The 15000-nt window shown below is 40.6% G+C and overlaps 2 protein-coding genes across 2 annotated transcripts in view; both read right to left on the bottom strand.

Moving 5' to 3' along the window:
* LOC123509322 (translation initiation factor IF-2-like) overlaps positions 1-5716 on the bottom strand; it is a 6116-nt gene extending 400 nt beyond the window's left edge. Inside the window, exons 1-4 of the mRNA XM_045263550.1 lie at positions 5558-5716; positions 2198-2299; positions 128-353; positions 1-19 (exon numbers count right to left, since the gene is read on the bottom strand). The exon at positions 1-19 is cut by the window's left edge and continues 400 nt beyond it. Coding sequence (XP_045119485.1) covers positions 1-19; positions 128-353; positions 2198-2299 — 347 coding nt within the window. The 5' untranslated portion in view covers positions 5558-5716. The remainder of the gene's footprint in view (positions 20-127; positions 354-2197; positions 2300-5557) is intronic.
* Positions 5717-6231: 515 nt separating this feature from the next.
* Positions 6232-15000, bottom strand: part of LOC123509269 (kynurenine formamidase-like) — a 9777-nt gene continuing 1008 nt past the window's right edge. Inside the window, 7 exon segments of the mRNA XM_045263467.1 lie at positions 6232-6837; positions 7349-7520; positions 8347-8552; positions 8780-8976; positions 11803-11910; positions 11913-11939; positions 12298-12484. Coding sequence (XP_045119402.1) covers positions 6676-6837; positions 7349-7520; positions 8347-8552; positions 8780-8976; positions 11803-11910; positions 11913-11939; positions 12298-12484 — 1059 coding nt within the window. The 3' untranslated portion in view covers positions 6232-6675.

Below are 15000 nucleotides of genomic sequence, written 5' to 3'. Positions count from 1 at the left end.
AACGGAGATTGACCTTGACCTGACCCTGGGAACGGCGATTGACCTGACCCTGGGAATGGGAATTGACCTTGACCTGACCCTGGGAACGGAGATTGACCTTGACCTGACCCTGGGAACGGAGATTGACCTGACCCTGGGAATGGGAATTGACCTTGACCTCCCCCAATGGGTCTGTTTCCTCCTCCACTGGGTCTGTTTCCTCCTCCACTAGGTCTGTTTCCTCCACTGGGTCTGTTTCCTCCACTGGGTCTGTTTCCTCCTCCACTGGGTCTGTTTCCTCCTCCACTGGGTCTGTTTCCTCCACTGGGCTTGTTTCCTCCTCCCGTGGCCTGCTCGAACAGTTGTTGTAGCTCCTGGTGGTGGAAGAGAGGGAAGAAAGTGGTATACAGTGTAGGATGCCCACATTGTCAAGGGCCACATCGTAATTCAGAATAGGAAGAAACAAGAAATAAAGGAAGTATGGATGTATGTACAGTTCGCAGAGTTTGTCGCACCCAGCCATAAAAGGGATTAGAAGGATATCAGTGGGTCAAGAGGCAAAAGGAAACAGATTTATGACCCAGGAAGATAGCCCAGGTCAGGTAAACTTTCTGCGATGTTGTTGTCGTTCTTAAATGTTGTTGATACCACACATGGGGGTCACGTGAGCTTGTACTTGATTGGTGAAAGGTACATCTGAGGGGCGTGTTGTGTGGGCCGAGACACGCCTCTGTAAGTTCCTCAAGGGAAATTGTAGAGGACTGGGTCAGAGAGAGACGAGAGAGGAAGCAGAGAGGTGGGACAGCTGGCCAAGAGCAACAAAACATGGAAAAAAGCCCCACAATATTGCCAATTCCATAAAAGACATGCCAGTTTGCCAAAATTGAGAGGACAAATATCTCGACACCTCACAAATAATAGTACACATTCAGAAGGGCCCGCCGTGGTACAGTGGACCCCTGCGTGCTTTGGGGTCCGAGGGGTCTCCAAGCGCACGGGTTCGAATCCTGTCCACGGTCCGAGTGTAGGTTGGGCTTCCTCACTCGGGGCAACGGTTTCCTAGCGGGTGGGCTTTGAGATAGGAGGTGCCATGAAGAGTATCCTCTTTACCCCAGAAATTCCCGTGAAAACCCCACAAGGTAGAAATTAAAGGAAAAAAATGTTGAATCTTTTAGTCTCCTCAATAAAATTCGCTAGTATCATGTCCGATCTTATTTCAAACTCCTTCACTAAATTTATCAACAAAATATTTACGATTGACCGCTTCAGTTTTTATTTTTTTAACAGGACATGTTTCCCTATTCATTCTGGTGACTATTTGGTGATTTTGTACAGTTTCAGAAGCTCAGGTTGGTTATTAGAATAGTGAAGACTGTGGCCGTTAATCTTCTGCCCTCCATACACCCTTCCTAATGTCAATAAAATGGTCTAATGGTACACAAATCTCAAGGTAAAAATGTGTCCCAGTACTGAAGGGGTTAAAATAGTGAAGACTGTGGCCATTAATCTTCTGCCCTCCATATGCCTTCCTAATGTCAATAAAATGGTAAAAACAATGGTACACAAATCTCAAGGTATAAATATGTCCCAGTACTGATGGGGTTAAAATAGTGAAGACTGTGGCCATTAATCTTCTAGAGGATCCTCCATAGACCCTTCCTAATGTCAATAAAATGGTCTAATGGTACACAAATCTCAAGGTAAAAATGTGTCCCAGTACTGAAGGGGTTAAAATAGTGAAGACTGTGGCCATTAATCTTCTGCCCTCCATACACCCTTCCTAATGTCAATAAAATGGTCTAATGGTGCATAAATCTGAAGGTAAAACGAGCTTATAAGCACATACGTCTTTCAAACAATGCTCCATAACAGTACACGATCTTATTTCAAAGGCTAAATGTGAAATAAAGGACGAGAGAGAGAGAGAGAGAGAGAGAGGTTGTAAGTGGAAAAAAATTGAAGTGTTTTTACGGTTAATCTCTCTCTCTCTCTCTCTCTCTCTCTCTCTCTCTCTTAGCCTTGCCCTTTACTTTTTCCTCCACACACACACACACACACACACACACACACACACACACACAATGAAAAAAATAGATAATAAAGAAATGAAATAAAAAAAAAAAAAAAAGAAAATGAATAAGACTAAGATTTTACAGAGAGAGAGAGAGAGAGAGAGAGAGAGAGGAATAAAAAAAACTACTCTCTCTCTCTCTCTTACCGCTATTTCTTCCGGTGTAAATCCTGACTGGGCCTCCACCACCACCGCCACTGCCGCCGCCGCCACCACCACCATCACCACCACGCCGCGGGGGGACACCATCTGTAGAAGTAGTAGTAGTAGTAGTAGTAGTAGTAGTAGTAGTAGTAGTAGTAGTAGTAGTAGTTGTTGTTGTTGTTGTTGTTGTTGTAGTAGTAGTAGTAGTAGTAGTAGTAGTAGTAGTAGTAGTAGTAGTAGTAGTAGTAGCAGTAAAAGATTCTCTCTCTCTCTCTCTCTCTCTCTCTCTCTCTCTCTCTCAAGGAAGGATGGTTGAACTGACTGGAAAATGTTTTGGTACCAGTCTGCTCTACCTTCCATTTGAAAGTCGCAAAGTCGCACAAAGAATGATCCAGAGTCGCAAAAAAGTCAATAAATCAGAGAGAGAGAGAGAGAGAGAGAGAGAGAGAGAGAGTTTAAATTCGCAGTCAGTTCTGGTTTAACAACATTCCTTCTCGTAACCAAAAAACAACAACAACAGTAATAGTCTCTCTCTCTCTCTCTCTCTCTCTCTCTCTCTCTCTCTCTCTCTGTCCAGAGGTACGTACATCATACATATCATCCAGTTTGGCGGGTTTTTCCTGATCACGTGATAGGAAATTCCCTGTGTGTGTGTGTGTGTGTGTGTGTGTCTCAGTGTGTGTGTGTGTGTGTGTGTGTGTGTGTGTGTGTGTGTGTGTATTCACCTAGTTGTAATTTTCCAGGGCCTGGGTATCATACTGGTGTGGCCCTGTCTCCATATCTACACACATCCAACTTTCCTTTCAAACTGTGCACACTCCTTGCTGACACCACCTCCTCACTCAAGCCATTCCACACCTCCACACATCTTTGTGGGAAACTATATTTCTTCACATCCTTCAAGCATATTCCCTTGGCTATCTTTTTACTATGCGATCTTGTAGTTCTATTTAAGTTTTCCTCTCTCAACATCATTTGCTCATTATCCACTTCATCCAGTCCATTCAACAGTTTATAAAGCTGTATTAAATCTCCTCTTTCTCTTCTTTGTTCCAAGGTAAGCAAATTCATTTCTTTTAATCTCTCCTCATAGGTCATTTCTGCCAATTCCGGAACCATTTTTGTTGCCATTCTCTGCAATCTCTCCAACTTCCTTATATGCTTCTTTTTATAAGGGGACCAAACCACTCCAGCATATTCCAATCTTGGTCTAATTACCATACTAATTAATTTCTTCATCATATCTTTATCCATATAATGGAAGGCTAATCCAATATTTTTATCAAATTATACGTTTCTCCAAACATCTTATCAATATGAGCCTCAAACTGCCCATGGTCTTGTATTATCACTCCCAAATCCTTTTCCTTTTCCACCTTTTTCAACACTACTTCTTCACCCATCTTATATGACCCTCTTGGCCGTCTTCCACTCTTCCCATCTCCATCACATGACTTTTGCTCAGATTAAATTCCATTTGCCACCTCTTGCTCCACTCCCAAATCTTATCCAGGTCTGCCTGTAAAATTTCACAATCTTCTTCACTCTTCACACACCTACACAACTTCGCATCATCCGCAAACAAATTAATATAACTGTTTACTCCTCTGGCATGTCATTAATATATACAAGGAAAAGTATTGGTGCCAGCACTGAGCCTTGTGGGACTCCACTCTCCACCACCAACCAGTCCGACTTTGCATCCCTTATTACCGTTCTCATCTCCTCCATCTCAAGTAGTTTTCCATCCACTTTAACACTTTTCCTTTCAGTCCTCCATAAATCTCTAATTTCCATAACAGTCTCATGTGAGGTACCTTGTCAAAAGCTTTCTTTAAATCCAAATATACACAGTCCATCCATCCTCTCTCTCTGTATTTTGTCAACCACTCTTGAATAAAAGCTCAGTAGATTTGTTACACATGACCTCCCTTTCCTGAAGCCAAATTGATGATCCGATAATAACTTATGATCCTCCAGGAACCGTATCCAATATTTCTTTATCACCCTCTCACAAATCTTACCGACCACACTTGTTAGAGACACAGGTCTATAGTTAAGAGGCTCTTCCTTACTGCCTCCCTTATAAATGGCCACCACTTCAGCTCTTTTCCACTCTACTGGTACTTCCCCGGTTTCTAATGAGCACCTTATAATATCATATAATGGATCAATCAATTCTTCTCTACACTCCTTCAATAATTTTCCTGAAACTTCATCTGGTCCCATCGCTTCATCATCTTTAAGTTCCTAAAACATTTCATATAACTCCTTTTTAGGTATCTTAGTGTCATCCATGTGCACATTTCCTTCTACATTGTTTCTTCAGTAAATACTTGTTGAAACCTATTATTTAGCAATTCCGCGATATTCTTAGGGTCATCTACTATCCCTTGCTCTCCTTTTAACCTTTCAATGGACTCTCTCTTTTTAAGTTTACCATTTATGAACCTGTAAGACAATTTTGGATGTTCCTTACTCTTGTCTACAATATCTTTTTCAAATTTTCTTTCTTCCTCCCTCCTTACCCTCACATACTCATTTCTCGCCACTCTATATTTCTCCTTATTTAGTAGATATGTTCCTGCTCTTTTTCCATCTTTTCCAACCCACATCTCTCTTTTCCTTTGCATTAAACCAATCCTTTCTTCCTTCCTCTCTCTGGTTTATACTTTGCTACAAATTTCATAACTCCTTCTTTAGAATATTTCAGAAAAATCTCATGTTTATTTTGCACTTCTCTCATTTGTAACATCTTTCTGAAATAATTGTTCAAACTTTCTGTGTCCATCTTCCTCTCCAACGTGTGTGTGTGTGTCTGTGTGTGTGTCTGTCTGTCTGTGTGTGTGTGTTTCACTGTTTGATCTGCTGCAGTCTCTGACGAGACAGCCAGACGTTACCCTACGGAACGAGCTCAGAGCTCATTATTTCCGATCTTCGGATAGGCCTGAGACCAGGCACACACCACACACCGGGACAACAAGGTCACAACTCCTCGATTTACATCCCGTACCTACTCACTGCTAGGTGAACAGGGGCTACACGTCAAAGGAGACACACCCAAATATCTCCACCCGGCCGGGGAATGTGTCATCTGGCTTGTGAAGCCAGTGTCTAACCACTGTGTGTGTCGTGTGTGTGTGTGTGTGTGTGTGTGTATATGTGAGGAAGATTATGAAGATGATTAAGGTAAAGAAGAAGAGGAAGAAGAAAATAATGATGAAGATTAACAAGAACAACAATAATAATAATAATAATAATAATAATAATAATAATAATAACAATAATAATAAGAAAATGAAAAAAATAAAGAAAAAAAAATAAAAAACAACAACAAATAAACAAAACAAAACAAACAACTACCTTTGCCACTAATGAGCAGGTAAGCAGGACAGGTAAGCAGGTGAGGGAGGAGAGGAGGAGCAGGAGCCGTGACCTTCCTCCTCCAAGGCAAGTGGGTAACTGAGGTGAAAATGTGTGAAATGGCCTTGTGTTGCTTCCTTTAGGGTGCAGCAAGGCAGGTGAACGTTCATTTGTGCGTTTATTTATCTATTGACGTATTTTCAAGTGTTACATTACATTTACATCATATTTTAGTGTTGTTTTTCATTATTATTAGTTTTGTTATATTTATTTGGCTGGTTTTTTTTATTTTTATTGTTATTATTATTTTTGTGTTATTATGAATGCTAAATGGAAATGTATTATAATAAAGTTTTATGTTTTTTTTTCCGTATATTAAATTGTTCTTTATTATTTTCTTCGTCCTAATCGTTGCTAAATTCGTGTTAATTATTATTTTTACTTACATTTTTATTTCTATTTATTTTCGACTAGAGGAAAAATATATAAATGGTGAATGTTTAATAGTAAGTGGATTTATTTTTCTTAGTATTATTATTATTATTATTATTATTATTATTAGTAGTAGTAGTAATAGTAGTCATTAGTTATATCTTATGTATTATTATTTATTTAATCTTAATATGAATGCTAAAAAAAAAATTGTAATGTTTAAAATTAGATTAATAAAAACACAATTAAAGTAACAACTAAAAATACAAAGAAAAAAAAAATACAATAAAATAACAAGAGTAAATAAAAAATATGAATTACTTCTTAGAGATAAAATAGACGAAATAAAATAAAATAAGAAATAATCAAAGAAAACGTGTCACTAAACCAACATGAAAGGGGTGACTTACACAAAACCCCTTTCTTTAAACTATTTTAAGAAACTTACTAGAAACACAAGATTTACTGCTTTCACCAGACACACAGACATGACCTGACCTTCCCTTACCCAACATGACCTTTACAAACCCCCACATGACCTTAATACCACCAAATTTACCCAGAAAATAGGAAAAAAAATAAATAAATCTTTTTCCGGAAGAAGAAGAAAAAAATCAGGTTAACATTTTTTCTTTTCCTTCTCTTAATATTAACGCCCTGCTTGTCATCCTGCTGCCACACCTGCTTCAGTCCTTCCTCCTCCCGCAGCAGGTGTCAATGAAGGTCAGCAGGCGGGAGGTCAGGGGATATTGTGGGAGAAAAAGGTCACCCACGAGGGAAAAGTGATCAGCGCCATCTATGATAAAAATTGTGATTCGAGGCCGTTTCTGTTGCATGCCTGTGGAGAGAGAGAGAGAGAGAGAGAGAGAGAGAGAGAGAGAGAGAGAGAGAGAGAGAGAGAGAGAGAGAGAGAGTGTTAGTATTTGTTGTAGTATCAATATTGCTGCTACTATTACTACTACTACTACTACTACTACTACTACTACTACTACTACTACTACTACTACTACTACTACTACTACTACTACTACTACTACTACTACTACTACTACTACTACTACTACTACTACTACTACTACTACTACTACTACTACTACTACTACTACTACTACTGCTACTACTATTACTGCTACTACTACTGCTACTACTACTACTACTACTACTACTACTACTACTACTACTACTACCACTACTACTACTACCACTACTACTACTACTACCACTATTGCTACAACTACCACCACTACTACTACTACAACCACCACCACCACTATTATTATTATTATTATTATCATTATTATTTTACTACTACTACTACTACTACTACTACTACTACTACTACTACTACTACTATCTTACCTCAACATAATCCTCAGACTGTCTTTTAAATTCCGGGGGGTCTTCTTCCCCCACCACGGCCAGCATTTTCAGGCCCCCTTCCCCACAGCCCCCTCCACGCCCCCCGCCCCGCCCCCAGACAGCACCCAGCGCCCTCACGTGACGCAGGGGGGAGAGGAACCAGGCTGTGTCTCTGGAACGGTTAGGAACGTCAGGTTAGGAACGTTGGGTTAGGAATGTTAGGTTAGGAATGTTAGGTTAGGAATGTTAGGTTAGGAACGTTAGGTTAGGAATGTTAGGTTAGGTTAGGTTAGGAACGTTAGGTTATGAACGTTAGGTTAGGAATGTTAGGTTAGGTTAGGTTAGGAACGTTAGGTTATGAACGTTAGGTTAGCAAGGTTAGGTTAGGAACGTTAGGTTATGAACGTTAGGTTAGCAAGGTTAGGTTAGAGACATCAGGTTAGGGACACTAGGTTAGGAACGTTAGGTTATGAACGTTAGGTTAGGAACGTTAGTAACATTAGTTTATGAACGTTAGGTTAGGAACGTCAGGTTAGGAACGTTAGGTTAAGAAGGTTAGGTTATAAACGTTAGATTAGAAACGTTAGGTTATGAACGTTAGGTTAGGAACAATAGGTTATGAACGTTAGGTTAGGAACGTTAGGTTAGGAACATTAGGTTAGGAACGTTAGGTTAGCAAGGGTAGGTTAGAGACATCAGGTTAGGGACACTAGGTTAGGAACGTTAGGTTAGGAACGTTAGGTTAGGAACATTAGGTTATGAACGTTAGGTTAGAGACGTCAGGTTAGGGACAATAGGTTAGGAAGGTTAGGTTAGGAACGTCAGGTTATGAACGTTGTTAGGAACATTAGGTTATGAACGTTAGGTAAGTTTAAGAAGGATAGGTTAAGTTAGGTAAAGTTAGGAATGTGTTTATCTATTTATTTATGAAAACTACCACCACCACCACTACTACTACTACTACTACTACTACTACTACTACTACCACTGCTACTCACGGCGTCAGATGCAGCGGGTGGTTGACGTAGGTGGTAACAAGGGGTCGTAAGTCAAACACCCCGCTCAAAGTCACCACTCCCTTAATGACAGTCAAAAAAGGCGCCAAGGTTACGTTTGCGTCTTTTGAACGGGACTGATCCTGCTCTTGATCTTGCTGCTGCTGTTGTCCTGGTGGTGGTGGTGGTTGTTGTTGTTGTTGTTGTTGTTGAGAGAGAGAGAGAGAGAGAGAGCTTAGAGAGAGAGAGAGAGAGAGAGAGAGAGAGAGAGAGAGAGAGAGAGAGAGAGAGAGAGAGAGAGAGAGAGAGAGAGAGAGAGAGAGAGAGAGAGAGAGAGAGAGAGAGAGAGAGAGAGAGAGAGAGAGAGAGAGAGAGAGAGAGAGAGAGAGAGAGAGAGAGAGAGAGAGAGAGAGAGATAATTAATACATTATAATACCAACGAAATAGTAATGATGACTTGCACTCTCTCTCTCTCTCTCTCTCTCTCTCTCTCTCTCTCTCTTACCTGTGTGACAAGTTGGCCGCCAGCTGACCACCCCGCCAGCACCACGCCCACACTGCCACGCTCACGAGCCAACTTACACGCCCACACAACGGCCGCCCTCACCTCCTCCACGATGTCAGCCACGCCCACTGAGTAGTAGTAGTAGTAGTAGTAGTAGTAGTAGTAGTAGTAGAGAGAGAGACACACACATTCAAGTTTTTGTAATGTGGAGCGAATTTCAACACACATTCTCACATTATAAGCCTCTCTCATTGTGGCTTGCTGTGGCTTGCTGTGGCTTGCTGTGGCTTGCTGTGGCTTGCTGTGGCTTGCATTATCAAAGGCTTCTGCGCGCCGCCTTCACGATTTCAAAGGGTTTTATTTAAATTTAATCAAGTTTTTTTTTTCTAACCCCTTCAGTACTGGGACACATTTTTACCTTGAGTTTTGTGTACCATTAGACCATTTTATCGAAATTAGCAAGGGTTACAAGATTAATGGCCACAGATTTCACTATTTTAACCCCTTCAGTACTGGGACATATTTTTACCTTGAGATTTATGTACCATTAGACCATTTTATTGACATTAGGAAGGGTGTATGGAGGGCAGAAGATTAATGGCCACAGTCTTCACTATTTTAACCTCTTCAGTACTGGGACACATTTTTACCTTGAGATTTGTGTACCATTAGACCATTTTATTGACATTAGGAAGGGTCTATGGAGGGCAGAAGATTAATGGCCACAGTCTTCACTATTTTAACCCCTTCAGTACTGGGACACATTTTTACCTTGAGATTTGTGTACCATTAGACCATTTTATTGACATTAGGAAGGGTGTATGGAGGGCAGAAGATTAATGGCCACAGTCTTCACTATTTTAACCCCTTCAGTACTGGGACACATTTTTACCTTGAGTTTTGTGTACCATTAGACCATTTTATTGACATTAGGAAGGGTGTATGGAGGGCAGAAGATTAATGGCCACAGTCTTCACTATTTCAATTAAGTTTTGTGTACCATTAGACCATTTTATTGACATTAGGAAGGGTCTATGGAGGGCAGAAGATTAATAGCCACAATCTTCACCATTTTAATCCCCCACATGAGTTTCTGAAGCTGTACAAAATCACCAAATAGTCACCAGAATGAATAGGGAAACATGTCATGCTACTGAAGGGGTTTTTAATGGTGTTTTTATGGTTCTAGAGGCAGAGTGAGAACATTTCTGCATTATTAACTGGAGAAACACTTGCAAACCCCGCCAGTCATCTCTGTGGCCTTGGAAACAGTCAGAGTGTGAGAGACGAGCGTGTTTTTCTTAATATTGAGGGAAATCTTCTCACACTAATTAGATGCTCTCTCATGCGTCCATTGGCAAGTGTTGAAGCTTTAAGTGTGCAAGGGATAGAGATATTAACTCCTTTTTGTAAGTTTTGCAAGTTAAATACCCACACTACTACTACTACTACTATTACTATTACTACTACTTAAATAACAACAACTACTACTACTACTACTACTACTATTACAGAACTACTACTATTATTACCATTACTATTACTAATACTACTACTACTACAATTACTATTACTAATACTACTACTTAAATAACAACAACAACTACTACTACTACTACTATTACTACTACTACTACTACTACTGTTACTACTACTACTACTACTACAACAACAAGAACAACAACAACAACAACTACTACTACTACTATTACTACTACAACTATTACAGAACAACTACCACCACTACTACTACTACTATTATTACTATTACTACTACTACAACTAAAACAACAACAACTACTACTACTACTATTACAGAACTACCACCACCACCACTACTACTACTACTACTACCACCACCACCACCACTACCACTGACATTTCAACATATCACAACCTTGCAAATATGACACAAGGACACAAAATTATAATATACTACAACTAAACAAGACTTATGCAACACTCTCTCTCTCTCTCTCTGTGTGCGTGTCTGTGTCTGTCTGTGTGCGTGTCTGTGTGTATGTGTGTGTGTGTGCAAGGTATATATATAAATTAACTCTTTTAATAGCAGTGTTTATGAGGTAAATTCCTACACACACTTCATAAACTTTCGTTCAGATGCATTTTTCCCGCGTCTTCCTCGTTACTGGATTGAGCAAACGTGAATTATCGACATATTGTAGCCAGAACAACAACAAGATAATGAATGAAAAATAATTAAAAAAAAAAAGGAGAAAAGTAAGATACGAATGATGAAGAAGGAAATAAAGGAAAAAAAAAGGAAATTAGAGAAAGAATTTGAAAACAGAACATCGTGCATTATCGTACAGATTGTAGCAAGAAGAAGAATACGAACAAGAACAAGGAGTAAAAGATTAAAAAAAGAGAGAAAAGGAAGAAAAAGAAGAAAAAATAAAGACAGAGAAGAGAAAAAGGGGAAAATATAAGAAAATATAAGAAAATATAAGAAAAAACATGATGCATTATGGAAGCAACAACAAAAACAACAAGAAAAATAATTAAGAAAAGGAGAAATGCAAGATGAAAATGAAGATGAAGAAGAAAATAAAGAAAAAAGAAAAGAAAATTAGATAACGAAGAACATGAAGACAAAACATCATACATTATCGTACTCTGAGGCGCCAAATTGTAGCAGCAACAACAACAACAACAACAACAACAACAACAACAACAACAACAAGGAAAATAAAAAAAGAATATAAAAAAATAAACGAAAATAGATAAGAAAAAAAAACTACAAAATTAAGAAAACACAAAAAACAAAAAAAAAAACATACATTATCGTACCTTGAGACGAAAAAATATAAAAAAAAACGAAAAACAGGCTAAGAAAATGAATAACAAAAAACAAAACAAATAAAACAAATAAAAACAAGAAAGAAAACACAATCACACTTCAAAACAAAACAAAAACAAAACATACATTATCGTACCTTGAGGCGCCAAATCGTAGCCTACCACCACCACCACCACCCCGGCGCCAAACAGGGGAGGTACAATATGCGCTGACACATTCTTGTCCAGCTGTTGCCAGTAACCCCGTGCACGTACACCAGCAGGGGAGAGAGAGGGAGAGAGAGAGAGAGAGAGAGAGAGAGAGAGAGAGAGAGAGAGAGAGAGAGAGAGAGAGAGAGAGAGAGTGTGTGTGTGTTCAGTGTTAGTTTAAGGAATTTTAATATTGGAGAGAGAGAGAGAGAGAGAGAGAGAGAGAGAGAGAGAGAGAGAGAGAGAGAGATGGTCAGTCATGTGATGTATTATATTCCTCCTCCTCCTCCTCCTCCTCCTCCTCCTCCTCCTCCTCCTCCTCTAATCCGTAATCTCTTCTCATCTTCCTTCACTAAACCACCTCCTCCTCCTCCTCCTCCTCCTCCTCCTCCTCCTTCACCACAACACCTCCTCCTCCTCCTCCTCCTCCTATTCCTTACTCCCAGGCAGGTCCTCCCCGAAGACATCCAACAGGGCGCGCGGACCCCGATGGTAACGCTGTTCCCGCCACGCCACCGACCCCCGCGCCACCTCGCTTCTCTGCCGCGCCTCCTCCACGTGTTTGGAGATTATAACTTCTTCCCCATGGCGCTGTGACCACCTCGACGGGGAGTACTGGTGCTCTAACTCCTGTAGGTGGAGGAGGAGGAGGAGGAGGAGGAGGAGGAGGAGGAGGAGGAGGAGGAGGGAGGTAGGATTAGTAGTTGTAATAGTAATAGGAGGAGGGCGAGAGAGATAAGAGGAGGAGGAGGAGGAGGAGGAGGAGGAGGAGTAGTTGTGGTTTTTGTTGTTGATGTAATAGTAGTAAAAGTTAGTAAGTTTGTAGTAGTAGTAGTAGTAGTAGTAGTAGTAGTAGTAGTAGGAGGAGGAGGAGGAAGAAGAAGAAGAAGAAGAAGAAGAAGAAGAAGAAGAAGAAGAAGAAGAAGAAGAAGAAGAAGAAGAAGAACAAGAACAAGAACAAGAACAAGAGGAGGAGGAGAAAGAGGCGGAGGAGGAGGAGGAGGAGGAGGAGGGAGGAGAAGAAGGAGAAGGAAGAAGAAGAAGAAGAAGAAGAAGAAGAAGAAGAAGAAGAAGGAGGAAAAGACAGGGGGAAGAGGAGGAGGTGGAGAAGAAAGAACAAGAACAAGAACAAGAACAAAAACGACAAAAAAACAACAAAACAACAACAATTACCACCACCACCACCACTACCACAACAACAACAACAACAACAACAACAACAACAAGTCAATATCTTTCAAACAACTGCAGAATCTAGCTGTAACATTGACCACTCAAGATAAATATACAAGGAAGACAAGAATGTTGTTTGTAGTGGTGGGCATATTAGGGCCCATATCACCAGCCAAGCATCTTTGTAGTGGTGGGCATATTAGGGCCCATATCACCAGCCAAGCATCTTTGTAGTGGTGGGCATATTAGGGCCCATATCACCAGCCAAGCATCTTTGTAGTGGTGGGCATATTAGGGCCCATATCACCAGCCAAGCATCTTTGGTGTGAGGCCACAACACCTCCACCTGGAATCTGTGTACCGCGGTGACATGTAGCTAACTTTTAAACCACTCCACAAATGGCAAAGCTTCAAGGCTGCACGTGCTGGGATTCCAACCTACGCGTGGACGTCTGCCCCACCACCACCACCACCACCACGCCATCACCACGCCACCACCACGCCATCACCTCCCTGTTACTATAAGTGTGCAAGAAAGACAACTAATGCTGGGGTCACACTACAGCTGTTTTTTCACTACGACGCCCCCGACAGTCACACAGGCCAGCTTTCTGAGACTGTATCAGACTGTCGTAACGGTTGGGAGCATTTCAGTGCAAGAAGGACACGCAACACGAAGGACGTCCTCCTTCGTGGGGTCTGAAGGAGGATGTTCACTACTGGTGGGCCTGCGATGTCTAAAGCGGCCCATACACGATCAATTATATTGCACAAGTCTGGTTGCACAATATAATTAACAATTTAAAGTTGCCCACACACAGGTCAATATAATTGACACTTTAATTGCGCAAACCAGGCTCAGTTTGGTCTTGCAATCCGCTGAGAAAGGATGGAGGAGTTTGACCCAGCAATCGCCGTGGCCGTTGCTCTTGCTGTAGAAGAGGAAACCGATGTTCCAAAAAGGAAACGTGCAAAATGGTCAAAAGAATGGTTTCTGCAGCGTTCAACGTTTGGACACACCAAATTACTACGTGAACTGAGCCATAATGAGCCAAGTGATCTTAAAAACTTTCTGCGCATGGATGCTGAGTCCTATAATGAGCTATTGCAAATGGTCGAGCCCCTAATTGAAAAACAAACTACAAATATGCGTCAGCCCATCTCTCCTACGGAGCGTTTATCAATAATTATTACACTGCGTTGGTTCTATACGAATTAATCTTTTTTTTTTTTTTACATCTTCTCTTGTGTAGTTTGGGTACTTTTCCTGGAATTTTTCAACCAACACAGCGTAAGCTGCACCTTTCTTTTGTCTGTTGGTGTAATCATCACTTTTTACTTTCCACAGGGCTGGTAAACCTTTATAAACTTCGATGCACTCCAATTGGAATGTCCTGTCTTCTTCTTTGTCAGACATGTTGACGGTACGAAATCTGGAAGACAAATGATTTTGTTCCACAATTTAATTGACGGTCACCACAGACGGTCAATTAATTGTGCAATCAAATAGACTTGCGCAATAAAATATCAAGCACAAATTGATTCACTCAATACAATTGTGCAAGTCATCAATATCGCCCATACACGGTCAACTGAATTGTCAATTCAGAGTATTGACAATGAAATTGCGTAATAAAATTGATCGTGTATGGGCCGCTTAAGGATGTCCCAAAGAAATCTTGACCCCTTCCCCTGTCCCATCGTCCTCGGTGGGTAAACTGGAGCTAGTTTTTTTTTTTTTTTTTTTATCTATTTTTATTTATTTACTTTTTTGTTATGTGGCGACAAGACACGAGCGGTCACACTGGTCACCACGATTCTATAATAGCGAGGTTTTCGTGCGTCACTGCCAAACGTATGTTCAAAGACGTAACTCAGTATTTGAACGATGTTTGACGCGTTCTATGTCGAGTGATGTCGTTAGCAGCACGTACGTCATCCTATCTCTCTATAACGTCATCATACGTCATTGT

Source organism: Portunus trituberculatus, chromosome 26 (assembly GCF_017591435.1).
Source record: "Portunus trituberculatus isolate SZX2019 chromosome 26, ASM1759143v1, whole genome shotgun sequence".
NCBI classification, from domain to species: domain Eukaryota; kingdom Metazoa; phylum Arthropoda; class Malacostraca; order Decapoda; family Portunidae; genus Portunus; species Portunus trituberculatus.
The sequence above is the reverse complement of the archived record's forward strand: the minus strand, read 5'-3'. Positions and strand labels throughout refer to the sequence as shown.